Consider the following 21,917-nt stretch of genomic DNA (forward strand, 5'->3'; position numbering starts at 1 on the left):
GCTTATCTTTGCTTCAGTATAGAATCCCTTTATAGACCAGAAACACAATATATGTATGTACACACATACTTTGTACTTAGGCAAGCACTTGCTTAAGAGACAAAATTAATTTTTAGGTACACTGAATTTTTGTACAATTCTGGTGATAAGTGTATGCAACCCTGCTGAGATGCTCTATTTTCAGGGCAATCTTTGTTTCTATAAATTCCCATAGAACTCTAATTATAGAGACCCAAAGCCTTACAAAAGAGGTTACAACAGAAAAATAGTGCAAGTGGGTAACTATGCTAAAAGGTAAATTCTCTGACACCTGACTGACAAGTATTGCCATTTGTAGCAAAGGAGACTTTCCACTGAATTATCGGATCGTGATGTTCTTGGGCACAAGCTATCTTAGTTTTTTTTTTTTTCACTCATAACTCTTATCATCTACTTTATTTTGCTGTCTTTTTCTCCCTATCATCTCTTCTCCATCCATTGGTGTTTCAGCTGTTTGTTGTAGGTATGGTGGGTGGGTCAGTTTCCATATGTGCTTACGGGGAGTAAGACCATGTAAGAACTGAGAGAAGACCTAGAAAGTAGGGTAAATTTTGTCCATTCAACAAACATCTATTGAGTATTACTCTCTTCTCGGAAGATGGTAGGACAGAAAATTAGACGTTGTATATGGCACAGGGCCAGATCATAAGAGGCCTACCCTAGGGAAGGCAGGTGGCCGAGCAGTTCATGACTCTGGGCGAGAAGCGCAATGCGGGATGGAGATAACGGTGGCGTAGTGTCAGAGGGCAAAATAGGTTTCTCTTTTTGTTTGGTTGGTTTTTTTGTTTGTTTGTTTTTCAAGACAGGGTTTCTCTGTGTAGTCCTACCTATCCTGGACAGAGTAGGTTTCTCAATATTGATGTCCCTGCCCCTTAGATATATTTGAAAAATTAGAATAAGGAGAACTTAGGACAAGGGAAGTTCATCCTGAAGAAAAATACACACAAATGTCACTGGATTCTTCCATTGTATGGGTGGTGACCTCAGAGGCCATGCTGCTGGGCTAAATGGAGTGATGGTAGAAGTGATAGAGGTGAAAACACATTTTTTTTTCAGGAATTTCAGTTAAGGGCCTTGTGTATTAAGATGTCACGTTTGAATGTATACAAGTCACTTGGTCACACTGTCTGTGAGTGACAGTTAGCTCTACGGTGAAATGCAAGTTATTTAATTAAACCAAGGCCAGGCTATATTACAGTGCCATCATTTCCTTCTGTACGGGGAAATAACAGTGACCTCAATCTCAGTTCTGCTGGGGTTACCCTCAGTGATGTAGTTTGGATTATATAACATGGAAAATAAGTCTATGTCTGCCGATTGATGGAGAGGGCACAGACAGGCCCACTTACATTGCTGACTAGAGGAGTCAATGGCTTACTTGGGCAAGGTGCAGGTTGCATATTCCATTTCCAGTACACTTGAGAGACTGCATTTTTTCTGATTTCTTATTTTTGAATTTTTGCATATGTACGTGCACACACACAAATACACATTTATATGCATATATGATGAAATTGGGATCAGAATCTGAATTCATCTCTGTTTTATATGCACATACAAATAGGAAGTAATTTTATCTAATATTTGTAGTGCATCTGTGTTCTAACTGTGGTCTGTTGCATGGAATTTTCCCTTACGGCGGCACGCCAGTGTTCTGAAAAATTTTACGTCTGAGAGCATTTTGGGTCACACATTTTCAGCTTAGGGGTGCCTAACCTATAGCTAGTCTTTGGGTTCAAAAGCAGAGAGTTCAAGATTAGGTTCCACTCCCTCCATACAAACAAACATAGATGGTGAGAACCCATCCAATCGTGAGTGAAGACCAGGAAAGCAGGACAGCATCTGAGAGCCAAGCCACAGATCAACACATAGGAAATTCTCCAGCTAGTTACTTCCTCGTACTGGCTAAGGCCATATGTGTGCCATAGTGACCGTCTTCCTGTTCTCTTGCTATGATAAAACATGACGACCATGGCATGTTATAAAAGAAGAGATCTCACAATGCTAACAGTTCCAGAGCATTAGAGTCCATAGTGGTAAAACCAAGGCACGGTGGCAGGAAGAGCAGAGATCCCACACCTTAGCACTGTGAACAGAATACTAAGCATCTGCTGGGGATGACAAGACACTTTTGGAACCTCAAGGATACCCAGTGGCACAGCTCCTCCAACAGTGTATGTGCGCACACCTCCTAATCCTTCCCGTACTAACTGGGCCCAAGGAGTCAAATATCTGAGCCTTTGGGGGCCATTTTTAGTCAAACCACCACAGCTACCTTTGCCAATAGCACAATGCTGATACAAGGAGCAAACTCTGATTGGCCCTGTTGCGTGCAACTGAGATTACCTTTTCTGTACAGTACCTTCATGTCAGTTGCGTGGCCTTTCTGCTGTCTTCCTTGCAGAGCACTGTCCCTTCTTTTGTCCCTCCAAAGGGGAAGTGCCATTTGAACACTTACTTTAAAAGCATTCTCCTGAGGATAGTCCAGGTTTAAAAATTAATTTGAATAATCATCTATGGAAACTCACCTGCCTGAGGACATCACACTTGACCATGCTAAAGAGCATTACTGCCCTGGGGGGGGGGGGGGGATTAGGCTAGATAGAATGTGTATGTCGGGGAGTTAGGTGAGTGAAGGGGACACACAAGGAAATGGGAACCTAGAATATCTCACCCCAACTGTTCCTGGGCTTCCTCTGTGGGCAGCACTGCACTGAGAAGTCTGTTCCTGTTTGCTTTGCTGTGTTTGGTTTCTGGTCAAGTTGGTGGAGTGCCTGTGCTCACCCTGGCAGCCGGGCTGGCTCGGTGGAGGGATTAACTCTGGTATGTGTCACTGAATGTGACCAGTTCTTTGTTCCTCTGGCCCCTCTTGCCCAAACTAGAAAAAGCACACTTCTTTAAGGTTGCTTGGCAGTGCCAATTTGCGATCTTGATTTTGACCTGGCCAAACAAAAGCACACCTGCTTGCTTCTCACTCCTTTCCTGCTTGTCCTCTAAAAAGATCAAGTGGCCCCCTGTGCTCTGATGTTCCTGAGACATCTGGGGCTGAACCCAACTAAGACGTTTTAGTGGATGCAAGTTACAGAACGTGAGTCCACATCTTTGAGAAGAGCCCTATGCTTCAGATTTCAAGGGTGCTGATGTTTCTGAAATCAGAGATGACAAGGTCAGGGCTGTTTCTGTAATGTTTGTAGGCGCAGCAGTGTATATCAGAGCAAATGGTTCTCAACATGGAGGCCCAATGACCCTTTTGCAGGGGTTGCTTAAGACCTTAGGAAAATACAGATGTTTACATTATGCTTCATAACAGTAGCAAAATTACTTTCATGAAGTAGCAACGAAAATAATTTTATGATTTGGGGGGTGGTGGTAGTCACCCCACCATGAGAAATTGTATTAAAGGGTCACAGCATTAGGAAGGTTAAGAACCATTGCCTTAGTAAGAGTGGCACAAAAAGGTTTGGGTTCTTTTAAAACCTGAAACTGTAGTTGGCTTTTTCCAACCTCACAGGCATCAGTTATCTAAGAATGCTGAGCAATCCATGAGGAAGAAGCCAGTAAGCGGCACTCCACCATGGTCTGTGCTTCCGTTGCTGCCTCCAGGTTCTTGCCTTGAGCTCTTGCCTCTAAGTTTCTACCCTCCTTGAGTCCCTGCCCTGACTTCCCTTCAGGGTGGACTGTAAGCTGGAAGATGAAAGAAACCCCTTTCTCTGTAAGTTGCTTTTGATCATGGTGTTTTATCATAGCGATAGAAACCTAACTAAAACTGTCCCTCTGAACTGCCTGCTTCAAAACAGCTAAAATGACACATTACCTGTTATGTGTGTCCTGCCATGGTTTAAAAAGGTAAGGCATGGTATCAGACCCTGCTGCTTTGATGAGCTCCCATCTCACCTTTCCTATCGTCCATGTCTACCTTGCAGACATTTGGTCCTCTGATTCAAACTGCATCACTGATGGATTGTGTCCTCCTTGGATACCTCAGGGAGCAGATACCATGGAGACAACAGTCGTTGATCTAGATGTGTGTTTGGAAAGCTGTGCAGCTGTTTAAGCTGGGGCTCAGAGGTCTTTGGGCCCTGTGGCAGTGCTGGTGCAGCCCACACATTTCCTCCACCATCATGGAGTTAGAGCCATTGATTTCTTAGAATGTCAGTTTTAGCATCCTTATATCGAAGCACAAAGGAGCCCCTTCTCTCTTGTGTGCTCCTGGCTTTCTTTTTTAAAGTTACTATTTTTAGAGCAGGCAATTTTAAAAGTCAAAAGGTTTCACAATGATTATAACGAAACCCGGCATTTTCTTTCTTATTCATCCCCCTTCTTGAATCTGGCTACACAGAGACAAGTATCATTAACTCTTTCTGCTTTTATTGCTGATATTTATCACATCCCATTTTCCAAATTATATAACTTTACTGCTCTTTATTTTTATTGTTAGACATTATCAATTGACTTGTTACAATTATGAGAATTTTTTCATTTAAAATTTCTCCCAGCTCTCTAGCCTGCATCCTCTCTCCTCATGTCTTTTTAAGCAACGTTGGGTTATAGCAGTAGCTGGTATTTATGTCTTTATAACAATGTAAATCTTGTTCTCAACTGAACCATTTATGTTTTAACTTTTCGCATAACCACTTTTAATGTCTTTTGTAATTTTCTAACTTTGAATTTTTTTTGGCAAATGTTTCTAATATATTGTATCTGAAAATGCATTTCTGTCTCCCCTTTCCTTTGATTAATAGTTTGATGGGGTATAGGATTCTTAAGGATTGACAAGTATTAAATCTTAGGACCATTATTCTATTATTCAGTTTCTGGTGGTGTGGTTGCCTTGTCTTTCATTTGTTCTGACCAGGTCTTTGGTTTTCCGAGTGCTGTGATGGCCGGCCTTGGTGCTGGCTAATCAGTGTCCCTGGCTCTTCTTCCATGAGACTCACATTGTCCCTTTGATGATGCTCTTTAACTCTTTCTGGAAGTCTCCTAGGCCACTCTTACAGTTGTTACATGTTTTGTTTCTTGCTTTTTTCTTTCCCATTTCTCCTATGTATTCTTTTAGAGTTAAAAGGTATCTTTGAAGTATTTGGTCTTCTGCTGATCATATTTAAGATCGAAAAATGGAAATAATGGTTTGACCTCTGTATGAGTAACGTTGTGGACTGAAGGTTTTCCTTATACATGGTTTAGTTCAGACCTGGCCATTTTAGAGAGCCTTTCGTGAACTCATGACTATAGATTCATTTTCTTGGTGTATCAAAATTTCTGGTCCTGTGTGGTGTATATTTTCATTGGGGGAGTGATCAGGAGTATACATTTTGGCTGAAACATTTAACTTTATGGGGTCTGGAGGGAAGGTTGCTCTTTCAGAGGACCTGGGTTCAGTTCACAGCACTCACACAGCTGGTGCACAACTGCCTGGAAATCTAGGTCCAGGAGGTCTGGCATGTTTTTTTCTGGCCTCCATAGGCACCTGAACATACATACATACACACACACACACACACACACACACACACACACACACACTCATGTGCATGGGCATACATATGTAAGCTCTCACACACACAAACTCATAGACATACAAACAAATGAATAAATAATTAAATCTTTGAAAAACTGGTTGATGTTTGATGTTGGCTCTCAGCTTGATCATCCTACTTTCTGTGGAAAGTCTCTGGGTTTGTCTCTTTAAGATTGCAGAGCAGAAGATTCCTGTCAGGATTAGGGAATGATCTGTGTTGTGAATGATATCTAAAAGGCTTTCAATTTATCGTGTGGATGAGAGAAGGTCTATCTATTCCCTTAAAATGCAGTATTTAGGAACACGGGAAACAAAATGGAGTGCCGATGGTAGGACAAAGTCAAGGGGACTGTGCTGCAGCCTCCGCCTTGATGCTTGCATGATAAAAATCATTAGGTAGACAAAACTCTTACAGAAGTAAATGTTCATAATGTAATAGATAATCAAAAGTTCATGTAATAAAATATGCATAGTATATTATTTTAAGAGCAAAAGAAATTAACTGAGAAATTGTCACTGTTTGAGTTATTTTGAGTTCTAAGACAAAAGCTGTGTTAAGGAGATAAATGAGGCACCATGGTTCCTTAAATGGAAACCTGAAGAGGTGTCTTTTCAGAAAGCGTTCTCACTCAGCAATGTAGAAGGAGGAGACCACCTTCTCAGTTGCTTTGGCTTTTTTCCTCCTACCTCTTGTCATCTGTGTGACTCATAGGTATTCTTGCCTTGACTCTTTGGCCAAGATAGGAGGGGAAGTACAGTACAATTGCTGTGGCAGCAAGTGACCCATCAGCCCATAGCCTCTGTCTGTGGTACAAACTAGAGAAAATCAAGGGACCTAGGACCAGGAGGCATATAGCGTGAAGAGTGAGAGTGAGCAAGCTACAATGCATTCTTGAGAGTCTTAGAAAAAATGTCAATCATATGTCAAAAAGTTTGAAAGTGGCCGGGTGTGGTGGCACATGCCTTTAATCCCAGCACTCGGGAGGCAGAGGTAGGTGGATCGCTGTGAGTTCAAGGCCAGCCTGGTCTACAAAGAGAGTCCAGGACAGCAAGGCTACACAGAGAAACCCTGTCTCAAAAACGTTAAAAAAAAAGTGTGAAAGTGGCCTGTTGACTCTGAAGACTCATTCTCTCCCCATACCCCTCTTTATCATATTAATGAAGTTTCCTTACAATCTTGGGTTTCAAAGGGCATTGATTTAAATTTGTCAATTGACTTTTCAGAATGCCTTCTATAAGTTTTTTCTTTTTCTTTTCTTTTTTTGAGACAGGGTTTTTCTGAATGTAGCCCTGGCTGTCCTGAAACTTACTTTGTAGACCAGGCAGGCCTTGAACTCACAGAGATCCGCCTACCTCTGCCTCCTAAATGCTGGGATTAAAGGCGTGCACCACCACTGCCTGGCTCTATAAGTTTTTTCTTATTTGATTCATTGATATGCCATATTAGATTGCTTAATATTTCTAGTTTAGCTTGAGAATTATAGTTTGGTCATGGTAAATTCTGTACTTTATAATACCTTTGAATTTGATTGCTAGCATTTTCTTTGGGAATTCTTTCATTTGCCTTCATTTTCCTGATGATGACCTGTAGGTTAGTAAGTGTGTATAAATTCATGTGTGCATGGTTGTGTATGTAAGCAACTTATCAGTGTTAGGAGCAGGACAGGATTATTTTCACTATAAGTAAAATGCAATAGATAACCTATATTTATAATACGAGATCTCAATGTTTCTTTCTTAATAACTCATTAAGTAAGTAGACATGTATACCTGAAGAATTTTGTGTCTCTTATCATGGGGATACACTCGCCTATTTTCTTGTCATATTTCATCTGGTTTTGTATCAAAATACTGTTAGCACCCTGAAATAATTAGAGAAATATTCTATGGCCTTCAAATTCCAGGAGATATTAGATAAATACACTGCTACTATTTTCTTCAATATTTGGTTGGGAGGGCCTTGAACACCAGTTTCATGATCATACCTATGGTACAAAAGGATGGTGTCTACACAGTTTGCCTGAGAAATGGAGTCCAGCAGTTGTAGGTAGGGAGAGAGCCTAGACACTGAGGAAAATACATTCTAATTGGCAATGTTCCTGAAGATAAAGCTCCTGGCTAATTTTGGAAGCCTTGGGGAGATCTGTTAACAAGGGAGAGAAAGTAAACCTTTCTGATGAAATCTGCAAGCAATGTTTTCTTCCTGGAAAAGCCATATGAAGGCGGTAACCATGGACACTGGAGAGTGACACCTCCTGCCTGGAGCTTCTCATTTAGCCAAACAAACCCAGCCTGGCTTCACATATGCTTTATGAAGTGCCAAGAGTGAAATTAGACCAGAACATTTATTTAAGTGACTGGAGTTTTCAAAGACTATTTTGGATTTCCTTTTTGTTGTATGCTTAAACAGTCATAGAGGAAACAGAAATCCGAAGGAACCATTCGCAGCGCCACTCTGTAAGGCTCTGAAGATTTGTCGTGTGAACAAGTACAGTCTGGAATTGGTCTTCTATTCTGGACTTGGTGTCCAGGGTACTTCCGTCTACACTGTTCCTTGTGTCGAAGAGAACAATAGTGCCACTCGATCCATCGCCACGGCTGCTCTTACCGAGTTGCCCTGCATTGCATCAGCTCCCAGGATAGGACAGGGCCACAGGAAAAGCTTAGTGAGTCCAACCGTAAGAACACTGTTGCGTGCTTATTTGAAGGCCAAAACCATGGTATCTTGTAAATCTGTTAACATCTCCAGAAAATTTCTCCTAAGATACAAGTTTCCTATGAGTATCTTTGGGGATTTCCTTCTGCCCGTTAAGTCCACCAAAGCCCATGTGTTAATAAAGCTTGCATACCTTACTAATGTCAAGAACTAGAAGCCACAGCCACTGGCTGTCTTTGGAGGATCAGGCAGAGGGCTCACTGACAGCAGTGCCAATGACTCGGCTTTGTCAGTGTGGGTGGCATTATTTTAACCACAGAACGCCCTGCACAGTGATTCTTATTGTAAACCCGGAGTCTGTGGTGTCAAACTTCAGTACAGTTTCTATCTGGGATGTGAACCTGCCAAGAGTGCACATGGCAAATGTCTTTTATTCCAACAACTCTCGGGGAGAGCTCGCTCGCTCGCATTGGAATAGCACACATCTGTTTTCCCATCTGGTCCTCATAACAACTGTGTGAAGCAACTAAGTCAGAGTTTATCATTGGCTTGTTTTAAGGTGGAGAAATGGAGAGTTAGCGATAGAAGAGAATTTGCCAGGATTGTAAGGCGTGTAGGAAGCGACTAAGATAAGAACTCACAGCTTCCAACCCCGGGTGCTCACGATTTTATCCTTGTGGTACTCTCTCCAGAACGAAAACACAGATATCATAGTTAAGTGTTCAGATCAAAACACATCCCATCCCCAACCCACGGTTAAAAATCAACATTGCGCTGCTGGCGCTGGATTTTTAAATTTTTCTCTCACTAGCCATAGGCTTTTAGCTGGGTTTACTGTAGCAGCAGTGTAACCCTCCTGTGGCGTGGGCCTTAAATCTAATCAGAAAGCCACCATTGCAGAAGCAGGTATACTTCTGCCTGGTAGGCTGATGTTAGAGCACAGAGTGTTCAGAACTGGACAAATTTGTTGGTGACAATTCTCCCCCAGTGGCCTGCAGAGCACCTCTGGCACTATGGACAGTGGCCAGCAGGGAGGGCACTTACAGCTCAGCTCCAGCTTGAATTCTCTGTGTCCTCTAACCCACGTACATTGTTTCTGTGATGTAGAATTGGATGTTTCGTGAAATAATCAATTGTTAACAACTGTATAAAGGACTCCTATATTTTACTATCACGTAAGATATTAATTCTGTGGTTGGCTCTGCTGATTGTGGTGACATCTTCGGACTTAAATATTGAAATCTTACTTCTTAGGAGGAAAGAAACACTAATAGAAATGATTGAGTTGTTGAGATGTCTGAAGTAAAGAACTCTAGCCTGAACTGTGCTCATCTTTAGACTTCACAGGTAGGCACCTGGAGAGTCCGGGTCACTGTCACTAAAGGTGAGAAGTTGTGTTTCTGTCATTCCTTGGTACCCATAAAAGACATATCCCAGGACCCCTGTTAATACCCAAGTTCATGGGTGGCAGCACTTCTTCTGCTTCTTTATATGGTCCTACTTTCTCACAGCCTGTGTGCATCCTTCCACATACTTTATTATATCAAGATTACAGGTTAGGCATCCATAACCCCAAACATCAACTAGAAACTTTTTGAGCTCTAACATGATCCCGGAAGAAGGAAACTTCACATCATGAGCCTTGTTTCATAGACAAAATGATCTTTGTATAAGATTACTTTTAGCTAGCTGTGGTGGCACGTGCTGAGAGGATTTGCTGAAAGAGGCAGAGGCAGGAGGATTGTGAGTTTGAGACCACCCTGGGCTAAAAAAAAAATCATCCTCGAGTTACGTGTATCAGGACACTTGAACTATAAATGAACAAATCTCCCTGCAGTGCTCTGTGCTTCCCTAGTGACTGAATTTGTTGTCAATGGGTTGCCTAGTAAGTAAGTAAGTACCCTGTTCTGCTGACATGTGTAGCTAGCTCCAGGACTGCCTTCTTGCTTTGATTTTCATCAAAAGCTACTCAAGTAAATTTTACTGAAAGACCATGGATGTAGAAGAATTCATCTAGTCTCTCTCTCTCTCTCTCTCTCTCTCTCTCTCTCTCTCTCTCTCACACACACACACACACACACACACACACACACACACACACACACACACATTTTCCTATTGTCTGTTTTCTCAGGGCCCAAACTTATACTCCCTACACTTTGGCTCAACCTTCTTCTATGCCTTACCTGATTCTTTGTAGAATTTGCATCAGTGGCTTAGCCCACTCCCCAGACTCAACTCAGGGACATTTGCCAGTGAATATAAGGATTGCCCATTCCTACAGCAATATAGAAAGTGCCTTTCCTGGGACCTCATGTTCCCAGGCCTTCTGCCAAGGCAAGAGCAGATACCATTCCACCTGACCTCCACTGGGTTTCCAGAAGCCTGAGATTGCCTGCAAACTATTTTGCCACTTCCGGCGAACTGATGCTATTAATTAGGCCCTTTGAATCCTTTATCTGTTTCCCCATGGCGACAGTTCATAGAGTGTTGGGAACGCTGTGTCTGCTGCCAGGGAAGGCCTGCGAGGGGAACTGCACGTAGTCTCTATTCACAGCAGTGTCCTTCCTGGAGGTTAGCAGATCCAGAGATAGTGCGAGGCAGGCTTGCTTCTCTCAGCAGAGACAGGTACTGGGGCTGATGTGTGGGAAGTGCCCTTCTGTTTCAGAAGCTGCTTGTTGACCTCTGGATTCCCTTCTGTGACACACAGAGTGAGTGGCAGTTTGGAAACTCAGCTCATGTATTAGCACATCTAAATAAAATCCTTCAAATTTTAGATCCTAGGAGACCTTATATTCCATGACAATTATCCTTTTCTTTTCTTTTCTTTTTTGTTTTTTGTTTTTCTTGGCTTATGATAAGCGTTACTGTTACACTGTGGGTGGCCTGAAGCTCTTCTGCTGACTGCGTTCTTTGCTCCACCAGCACGTTGCCATCTTCCTCCTCCTGGCTTTAGGGTAAACGACTTCGGGTCCCCTTTAACTCAGGAAAGTCAGGATTCCAACCTTTCCCAGGGAAAAGTAGTTTGCACGGTTCTCTGACGCTTTAAGAACCAAATGGCCAGCAAAGACTTGAGAAGGAGCTGGGTGGACAGAGAACACTGTCTAAAGCCACTGTGCTGTACAAGAGAAAATACCACCCGTAGAGAGCATGTCTTCTAGAGAAGCTGGCCTGTGGCTCTGTTCTCCAGTGACCCCATCCGAATGTGTCCCAGGCAGAGATAGGAGCCTGGAGGAAGGGACATGTGTCCCAGTCCATTATCCACCCAGGGAGGCATCCTGCACACATCTTCCTGTAATGAATGTCCAGGGTAGCTCGCCACCAGCCCCTGGACTTGGTCCAGAGCTTCCGTCACAGGCCTCTAACTTCCACCCTCTTCTGTGCTTGTCTCCCGGCAATCTACTCCAAACAGAGCATCCGGTGCAACCCTCTGCAAATTGGGGTGTGGTTCTGTCATCTCACCCCCTCCCATGCCATTCAATCACTCAGACATCCCCGAGTTCTGACATGATCCTTGACGCTGACAACACTTGCTCCTTGTTTCCTTCTCTTCTCCCACTTTGCCTTTGCCTCTGGGCTTAAAGGGGCCACTTTGCCTGTCTGGGATGAGCCATGCATGCTTTTCACTCTGAACCTTGTTCCTCCCCTGATGGGCTTGCCCCCCCCCCCCACACTTCAGCTGGGCTTTCTGCTCCAGGCCCCTCCCTGGAGGGTGTCCTTGACATGATATCAAATGTGTAACTATTATTCTGTGTTGCAAGGTCTGTTTTATTTTCCCTCACAGCTCTTGTCTCTACCTGGCTCAATGTCTGTTTGAATGAGGACTAGGAAGGGTGTGGCTTTGCTGTCATGGTCTTGCTGGCTCCCCAGCATAATGAACACTGTCAGACCCATAGGATATGCTCTGTGTGTGTGTGTGTGTGTGTGTGTGTGTGTGTGTGTGTGTGTGTGTGTTGTGTACACATGAGGAGGAGTAACTTATGAAGTATAGGTATATATATCATAGCTCAATTTCATTAAAAGAGTTTTGTATTTTGCCCTAATTAGCGTTCCATCTAGTATCTGCCCTTCTTGAAACTGTTCAAGAACCTCTGAAAGACTGGCCCTGCCATTCCATTGAGGTCACAGGGAAGAATAGAATATCTCTACCTTACATTCTCTACCCCCCCCCTCCACCTCCCAAGAAGTTTATCTCAGAAAAACCACAGACCTATTCATTTGGGATCGTGCTTAGACATAAATTTCCTCCCAGTATTAAAGAACTAATCCTCAGAACATGCCACATATGAATGGATGAAGACAATCCAGGGGCTGGAGTGATGACTCAGCAAATGAAAGCACAAGTTGCTATTGCAGAGGACCCAAGTTTAGTTCCTATCACTCATGTAGAGCGGCTTACAACTGCCTGTAACTCCAGCTCCAGTAGAACCTGGAGCTTGATGGGCTTTGATGGGCACCTGCATTCACGTGACTATGCCCACACATAGACACATGCACCTACACATAATTAAAAATCCTCTTTTTAAATAAAGAAAACAAATAATATGGCTAAAGGCTTAAAACGTACATTCTGGGCCAGAATTAAGTACTCCAGCCTTGGTTTTTCAGACCTGAACTCTCTTTTTCTTACACTATGGGCCAGACATGTGTGTCTGCTGAGTATAATCAATCAAGAAGGTGTGCTAACCTCTCCTTCCTGAGCAGTCTGGGGTGTAACCTGCCTTCTCCCACTGATCAGGAAGACCTCTCGGTATAACCGGCGAACTCTAGCCAACCACATGCATTCTTTAATCAGTAGAAGGTTACACGTGAGACTTTATGCAAAGCCAGTACGTGCAGGACAATTAATCTTGTTTTTTTTTTTTTTTTTTTTAGGAATGTAGAAAAGGTCACCAAAGTTAGTGCTTCAAGGACAGAATTAAGAAGGAACACTTGCAAATGGGAGATTAATACAAAGAAGCAGATCAGGAACCAGATCTCCAAGTGAACATGAGTCAAAGGTTTTAACTTTACTATAAGAATAATGACGGTGATTTAGGGGCGGTGCAAGGACAGCAGTGGTTGTAACTTGGTACATGTTGCCTCGTACAAGGAGGTGGGTGTGGTAGTTTTCCGAACAGCTTCAAGGGAGGGTAGTATATGTGTGACTGCAGCCAGTCAGGTGGCAGCAGGTCAGTGTCCAGCCTCTTTGCCTTCATTAAGAACCCACTAGAGTGAGTGAGCTTTAGATTTTCAGAGTCCTTCCCTCCCCTCCCTTGCCCTTCCTTCTATCCCTCCCTTCCTCCCTCCCTTCATTTCTATCTTCCTATTTTGAGTTTCTCTATTTTCCAATTTATTTATCCCCCTCGTAAGTTAGTTTCAAGATTTTGCAACCAGTCTAATGCAAACACTCTTAAGCCCATTTCTTAGAAAAGGCTCATGTGGAATAATTCTAAGGCTCAGGAAGACGTAGCCTTGTTACAAATCGATTTCAATAGACCCTGGAAGAGCTTGATGAAGGCAGAAAATGCAGGACTGGCTTTCCTGCTTGTCAATGCCTGTTTTATCTGTCTTCCCAAAGCATCATCCCTTCAGACAGGCACAGCCTGATGTGAGAGGAAGGACTGGTCCAACATTGTTGCGGAACACAGCTTTGACAGCACTTCATTCGTGGGAAGAGGGACAGGGATCTGAGAGTCTGAGAAGGTCACTGCCATACCGTCACTTGTGGTGAGGCCTCCTGTCCTTCTCAGTGGGGCAAGACAGGGGTCATCTTAGCCTGATCAGTTCAGGTCTGGATGATTCTTATTGTTTTCTTTATAGGGCAACTGGGTCATCCTTAGTTAGTCAGCTGAGAGAAAAAGAAAGAAGATTTGAGCAAATGTTTTCCCAAAAGGTCTCTAGAGAAAATAGACTTGCAATAGTTATCTCAAAAATAAAATTTTATTTAAAATAAGTGTACAGTTCATGTAGAGAAAAATAATTATCTACAGGTCAGCAGGACTGGATGCGTTCCAATGTGTGTGTGCCTTTACAACACTGATGATTCTAAGATGCCTCCTGAGGCATCACATGCTCTTAAATCATATTTTTAGTATCAAGTGTGATGTTTAAAAGAGGCAAGACAGTTTTGTGAAAGTCATTTATTTTGCTCAACAACATTCTTTTCTCTCCAAGTGCGTGTGTAAACTGAGAAACAGCCAGGGTGTCAGGGCAGGTTCTAGAACACTCGAGATCAGTTTTGAAGTTACAGCACCACTGTTTTATGAGCAAGCCACATTCGTCCTGTCCTTGCTGGTGCATTTCTCAACTTGGGTGCCTCAGAAACTGAGAATTATTGTGTGGTAGCATGCTCTCTCCTTATGCTCTGCATCTCTTTCCTTCAAGCTCTCTCTCTCCCCAGATGGCCAAGGAAAAGGATCCTACCTAGTCTAGCATCTTGAAGGCATGGCTTAACTGTGCTATTCTGATGCCTCAGGATCGAGGTTTTTTTTTTTTTTTTTTTGTTCTGGGTAGGCAATCTAAAACAACTGAGAAACTGCATTCATGTTCTACAATCTGCCGGAAAGGAGAGTCAGCAAGCATACACTGTGATATCCGGCTTAACGTTTACACAGGACAGCACCCTGCCCTGAGACTGTGGCAGCAAGCTCATTTGGTTAGGAATCTCACACGGTTCACAGCCTTAGCTTTCATACCTGCAAAAGGAAGATAACGCTCACCTATTAGGATTCCTAAGAAGCTCTAATAAAAGATGGGGAACACTTACTTACCACAGCATTAAGCATATGGTAAGAACTGAAGGGCCATTAAAAACACTCCAACAGCCATCGAAAGACTCTGCAGGTTCCAATACTTGTTTCCATGTCCTAGGAGGAACAAAGACTGAAGCAGACACAGATAGCTATGACTCCAGGCTTTAAACTATAGAATCCCTTAAGGCGTTTTCACCTGAGTGAGGTGAGATCTTTCCTGAACTTCAGTCTTCAGTGTAATGGGGAACAAGTATATGAGGGTGAAATGGCCTTGCTCTTCAATGAGTGACGCTGCCTTCATTGTCCATTGGTAGTCACTTACCAGCTCCCACGATGTGTAAAGCACACACTGACAGTGACAGTCAGTACATTTGCCCATTACACATCAAATGCCAGACACTGTGCTCAACCCTTGGATTCTATGTTTTATCCATCCCATTGCCCCAGTGAGTCTCTATCATCTCCTTACGACAGATCTCTTTAGTAACTTGCCCAAGCTAGCACGCACAGGACAGAGAAGCACACGCTGTTGACATCATATGGAGAGCTCTGAACACGCCCACCCAGCCGCCCGGCTGCCTTTGCCCCCAAGCATAGCCAAGAAAGCCATTCTTGGGATATCCCAGAGTTATTGCTGAGCCCACACTCCCACCGCTTTCCCTGTCTCACACTTGTCCTAGGCTCCACACAGACGCACAGAGGCAGATTTAAATGGACTCTGGGAAGCGGCCCCACTTCATTCCTGTGTCTTGGATGAACCAGGTTCAGAAACACCGAAACAGTAAACAGACTGAAGGGGTGCTGTAGAGAGATGGGCCATGTGATCACAAACCTCAGTTTAGGACTCCTTCCTAACCTACAGCCAGCTCTCCACTGGAAGGTGGATAGGGAGGAGCGTCATACAAACACGGTTATTATTAACCTTTTCATGAAGCTCTTGTGAGCCAGAAGCCAAGCTGTGAGAAAAATAAGTGAACAAACAAACAAACCACAAAAGCCCTGTAAAAAGCTGTCTCATCTGCAAAGTCATTTTCCTTTCTCCTTGAAAACAAGACATCCTCATAGACTTTTTTTTTCCATCTCTGGAATTTGCCCAGTTTAGGGGTCTAGAATATGGGTGAAGCAGGGACCTGATTCTCACTCTTTTCCATAGAAAACGAAACATTAGCTTTAGAAACAAAAGGCTCAAAGTCTAGAGCAAGAGTACCTTTTTGTTGTTGTTGTTTTTGAACCTAAGTAAGCAAAAGGGTCTGTGAATTTTCTTTGTTTGTCTTGCCCCAAGTAGAAGAAATGCAGCGTTCACTAGGGCTTAAGGGATCATACTGTCCTGTTAGGAAGGAGTTTACTAGTTAAGAATGCTAGGAACTCAGTTCTCTTTATGTACGTGATGCATGGGGAGTCGACCAGCTTCATTGGGTTTGGGGTAAAGACAGCTAAAGGCTAGACTGGGGTGAGGCTCAGATTTCCGTAGTGTTCTCACTTGAACTGAGTCCTTTAACTGACCAGCAATTAGCACTGTTTAAAACTCACCTGCTCACTTTTGAGAGGGCATGCACGACTTCTAATAATAAAAGCAATCAAGGCAAGTGCCCAAGGTGAAGCCTCAAATAATTATATTTGTCCCCTACTTATCCAGATCCAAAGGCTCAGAAATGATGTGAAATCCCTCAGGTAGCTGTTAGAATACTGTAAGGGAACTGGTAACCTACCAGGCCTACTTCTTGCTGAGAATCATGTAGCTTGCAATGACTTTTTAAAATGTTTGGACTCTGAGACTTGGCTAGATTTCTTTACCAGGGTCTACATCTGTTGATTTTTCAGATTTTTATAGATATTCCTCAAGTTTCTGGACATGCCATTTACAGTTGCCTCAGGTGGTAGTTTGGTTTAATTATAAATATCCTTTCTAGGAATTTACTGTTTGATATTTTACACCTTAATGAATTATCTACTACAATAATTAAGCTCTCAGGCAGTGGTTCTCAACCTTCCTAATGCTGCAACCCTTTAATACAGCTCCTCATCTTGTGGTGACCCCTCCCCCAACTATAAAATTATTTCATTGCTACTTCATAACTGTAATTTTGTGACTGTTATGAATCATAAACTTCTGATATGTATGATATCTGATATGTGACCCGCCAAAGGAGTCATGACCCAGAGGCTGAGAACCACTGCTGTAGGAATTCAACCAACTTACATCAACCCATCTCACACAGAGTTCTTAAGATCTTGTTTGGATGGCAAAGGCCAGCATCCTCATTCCTTGTAAACTATTATACACTGAATCAACTAGCAGACTCACCAGATAACTAACCACTCTAGCAATACTTTACAATGCTCTAACAATATTTAAGCATTTCATTTTTAAGAGTGAGTTTGTGCTTTTTCAATTACTGTGAGTTTCTAATATTGGGTTTTTACAGAAGAGATAAGGTTTAAAAAAAAACTGAAGTAACCTTGACTGTTTTAGATGCTAGCTCAGCCTTTTCTTCCCTGAGGAATCAGTGCCTTTCTACAGTGCCCACCTCACAGTGGAATGAGAGCATCTTGTCTGAATTTTAAGCCTTGCACCTTCCTTCGCTCCCAGGCATCTTGAGGCTTCAGAGTAAGGAGATGACAGCCAGTGTGATGGAAAACAAACTCAACTCTCCCCTTGACACAATAGAACTTTTTCATCTCCAGCTCCTTATCTGTTCTCCACACAAAGTTCCACAGATTCCTCACAGAAAGAACATGCTTACATGTCAGATATCAGACTGACAACCTTACGGTTACACGCTCCACGAAGCCATATTAGAATAATTTTTGTCACATCAGAAATACACGAGAGTTTGTGAAAACTGTTTCCCGTTCCCTATTACTGGGGTTTCTGATTAAGTAGGTTTTTGGGTGAGGCTCAAGGATCCTCATTTCTATTAGGTTCCTACCAGCCCATGACGCAGTTCCTGGGACAAGCTGAGAACCACAACTTAGATTGTTCAACCACGATGCTACCTAGTACCCTTCCTACCCATGTCCATGGTGAGACAGGCCAGACTCATATAAGAATGAAGCCTCTTCCCACGCCATAGAAGGCACTTGTCTTTGACCTACAAATAGTGACAGAACATGAACAAGAAAATGTGAGAATGCATGGGGACACGTGTTTCTAGACCGTTGTGAGAAAAAAAATAAGAAAAATAAATCTTCTGTTAGCAAAAAGGAATTCTAGGAAGACAGTGTCTTTTATAAGATTAAAAAAATACATGGGCTGGGTGTAGTGGTGCAGACATGGAATCCTAGAAATGGGGAGGCTGAGGCAGGAGCATTGCAAGCTTTTGAGGCCAACAAAGGAAGAAAAGAAGGAAGGAAGGAAGGAGAGAAGGATGGGTAGGTTATAGGTTTGGGGCAACAAATACTACATGGTACCTAACCCTTTAGTTAGTTCTTGGTTGTAAAAGATACTAGCCCGGTTATGGACTTAGTTATATAATATCAAGAATATAGCTTAGATGTCTAGGACATTTGGTGCTACTGTTCCCAGAAGCTCATCTTACAGGAATAATCAGAACCATGGTTAAGCTGCTTGGTTTAATTTTTTTTAGCACTTGAAAAAAAAATGTACAGTAGTTTGAAGTCAGTCTTTGCAAACCTCCATGGAGGTCAAAGATTTCATTCATACGTACAAAATTAGTTTACAAATTTTTTTTTTTTGGCAATTTCATCTTAGTAACCCGTTTTATCCTATTGCCATTGTCCCAACCATTGAAAAAGTTTACAATAATTTACATAGAAATATCTTCAAAGTGCTTAAGAATAGTGATTGTTCTCTGGGATATGTACAGGGGGCCTATACAGTGTATGTACAGGTGGGAGTCACTATAGCACAAGGTTCGTTGCTGGAATATGGCTTTCTAGGAAAGTGCATATTTGGCCAGAGATGGCAATACTGTCTAGAGATTCAAGGGTTACAGATACTTGGTAACCACATCCAAAGCTGAAGTAGAATGTGGCCAAGAATATTTACAAAAGTAATATAAAAATGGCCAAGTACACAAACTTGACCCACGAAAAAATATCTTGGTGTTCTTCCAGGTGGGAGGAAGGAAAGAGACTTCAGCGCTGGCTTGGTTACCATTCCGGAGTCGGGTGTTACTGGGTTAGACCTCACAGGTCAAGACTTGTTCAGATGTCAAGCCAGGTCATCATCTGTGCTTACGACTGATATCTGCAGAGAAGAAAAGGTTCTGTTGAGCTTGATGTCACTCACTGTTACAGCTCCATGATGTAGACTTGGTTTTTGAGCTGGCCATTCAAGGACCAACAGAGTTGGAGGTCAGATACACGAGTTGTATTTGTGTCCCCAACCTGAAAATCTAAAACTCAAAAGGGCTCCTAAATCTGAAGTCTTCTGAGTGTCACCTTGACACTGCACCTAGGAAATTCCATTCCACACTTTACCTTATGTTATTGGTTGTGCTAAAAATGAATACACATTAACATATTGTGTAAAATATCTTAGGCAATGCATATAAGAATAATAAAACAAATGGATTTTGTGTTTAAACTTTTCATGTATGCAAAAACTCCAGAATCCACCTTTTCCCTACCCCTTTAAAATATCCCCAACCCGGAACACTCCTTGCACCAGGTATTTCAAATAAGGGATACTTAACCTGTACCTACATGGTAGGGAAAAACAAAAAACAAAACCAGTGTGACTGATTCTGTTTAAGAATTGTAAATCCTAAAGACAAATGTGAAAAGACATAAAATGTGAGCTTAGCAGGGTTCCATGTTTTACCAAAAGCTTGCAAGGGACTGTTCCTGTTCATCATATTTCATTCAGCCTGGTTCTGAAGTGGAGGCCAAATATGTGCTTGGGTTTTTAGGGGGAAAACAACAATTAATTGCTGTTGTTACTCCTGTGGAAAGCTGGCTTTCCTGGGTGGGCTGGAGCACCTCCTCAAGGAAAGCATTTAGTACTTAAGCTAATTGAATCTTACTCAAGCTATTGACTTTCAGCCAGCTCACTCTACACAATCCTTATCTGTCCAAACTGGTTTGCCTTTACCTGTCCAGTATGCAAAGAACTGAAGTTTAAAAAGAAGCTAGTTGGTTCGTACTGCTATTTACATGTCATTTCTATAATCTAGTGGCTCTTGTCTTCTTTGAAGAGACTCATGTCAAGCCACAGTGAATACAGCCAAAGCACACTTACTGCTGGGTATGTGTGTCCTACAGAAGCGCTGTGTCTACCAATGTCTATTGAAAGGTCTTCTTCAGTGGTCTTCAAGTACACAGGATTGTCAAAGTTCATGCTTTTCATGTTTTTATGTTGCCAATTTCGCCACATCAAGTAGCCACCTACTGCTGCCATCACTAAGAGCACTGAAAAAAAAATGAGAGACAACTAAATGAGGTCTAATGTTCATGGATCCATGGAACTAAGAAAAGTTCCATGGCTCAGGGAGCTTGGATAACTAGAAGTTGAAATACAGGTGAGACAACATTTTGAAATAAGTTCAACCCAGTGGTTGTGTGAATCTTTGCACTGGGGGGAAGTGCACCCAGGGGAGTGTAGAGTCCCAAGACCCAACCCTAGGGCCAACAGAAGGAAAATCACAGAAGCCTTTGGAGTGCTAGTCAAGTGGCCCTGGTGTGTTAGGTCAACCAGTAAGCCAGGTCAATTGAGGCCATTAAAGCAAAGTGCCCTGAAAGTGGCTTTAGAGATCCTTGCTCCTGAGTTTGAAAATCTTTAACTATTTTCAATTTACCCTTCCTGAATTTTACAGCTTTTTCAAAAAGCATTTGACCCTTTGCTCACCTCTTCTTTGGGAATCATTATATATAACAAATGGGACTAGACCAAAACTCTTATCAAAGGGACTTCTCAGTAGGGATAAGCAAGACTCACAAGCTCAACACACACAATAAGACCCTTTAGGCAAGTGATGCATATTCACCAGTGTCCATTGTTATGTGAAAGATAACATTGAAGAGTAGGTACCAGGAAGGCGAGGGAGTGAAAGCAATTCAGCGTCTTGTGTGTCATGACAGCATAAAAGACCATAGGAAGGCGGCTGCCCATTAACTAAAACTGTCCATAAGATCCATATGAGAAGCAAATTTACTTACAGAGAGGAAGGACGGCCCAGGCAGCTGAAGTCCCTTTTGGGGGAACACTGACCTCTGAGACTGCTGTGGTCACATTGATTCCTACAAGGACATACAAGGAATCAGTCTGAATTTTTTAAAATTAAGACTTAGAAATCTACTCATTAGGTAGAGATCTTCCTACCTTTGTACCTAATATTGATCTCTAATATGGACTATAATTCTCTACCAGAAGATCTTTGGCTTAGAATTATTTGAGTTATATAGCCATTTCACCAACAAGTTTAAATAAGTCACAGGAATCCAGGATATGCAGGTTCTATGTCTTTGTACTTTGGCACAAGTAGCCAGTCGGGGCAGAACCAGTAGTTAAAGGCTGCATTAAGTAAGCGGCAGTTAGTTGAGATTAACAGTTGCAGTACTGGACCCAATACCTCCAGGAACCAGTCCACTAGTTCGTAGAATGTCTGTTGTGTTGGTATCTTTTGTCTCACTGTAAGTCACAGGAGTTGAAGTACCTGGATTATAAAAACCAAGAACCTGGTTAAGGCCAAGGTTCCTGAATTTTGGCCGGTTGCATAGTCCAGAGAAGTCACGTTGAAAGGTAATTTTAACTCCAGGTAAAAGAGACAACCCACTGCAGAATTAGCTTGTAAGGTGGACGTGTCTAACTAGAGAGAAATAGCCAGCTTTGTGCAAAAACCCGGACACAGGAAACGCTGGGCTGGGTGGTCAGCATGTAGAATTTGACAACTCAGAATGATTCACAAACACATGGATTCTCTCTCAACAAAACCCCAAGCTCCTGAAATGATCACAAACGTGCTCAAGAATTCTCTAATGCGCAGTGTACACCAGGTGGTCTTGCAAC

The 21,917-nt window shown here is 42.5% G+C and overlaps 1 protein-coding gene across 6 annotated transcripts in view; it reads right to left on the reverse strand.

The window, feature by feature from the left end:
• Positions 1-18,501: 18,501 nt before the first annotated feature.
• VLDLR (very low density lipoprotein receptor) overlaps positions 18,502-21,917 on the reverse strand; it is a 32,784-nt gene continuing 29,368 nt past the window's right edge. For 4 of the 6 annotated variants that reach the window (XM_084800355.1, XM_084800354.1, XM_084800353.1 and 1 more), the window contains 4 exons: positions 21,481-21,564; positions 21,068-21,148; positions 20,151-20,320; positions 18,502-19,157 (listed from right to left, as the gene is read on the reverse strand). In XM_084800355.1, coding sequence (XP_084656481.1) covers positions 19,122-19,157; positions 20,151-20,320; positions 21,068-21,148; positions 21,481-21,564 — 371 coding nt within the window. In that variant the 3' untranslated portion in view covers positions 18,502-19,121. The remainder of the gene's footprint in view (positions 19,158-20,150; positions 20,321-21,067; positions 21,149-21,480; positions 21,565-21,917) is intronic. The other 2 variants (XM_084800356.1, XM_084800352.1) reach the window with 1 other exon arrangement.

This window comes from Acomys minous (genome assembly GCF_964271855.1).
Source record: "Acomys minous genome assembly, chromosome: 2".
Classification (NCBI taxonomy): Eukaryota; Metazoa; Chordata; class Mammalia; order Rodentia; family Muridae; genus Acomys; species Acomys minous.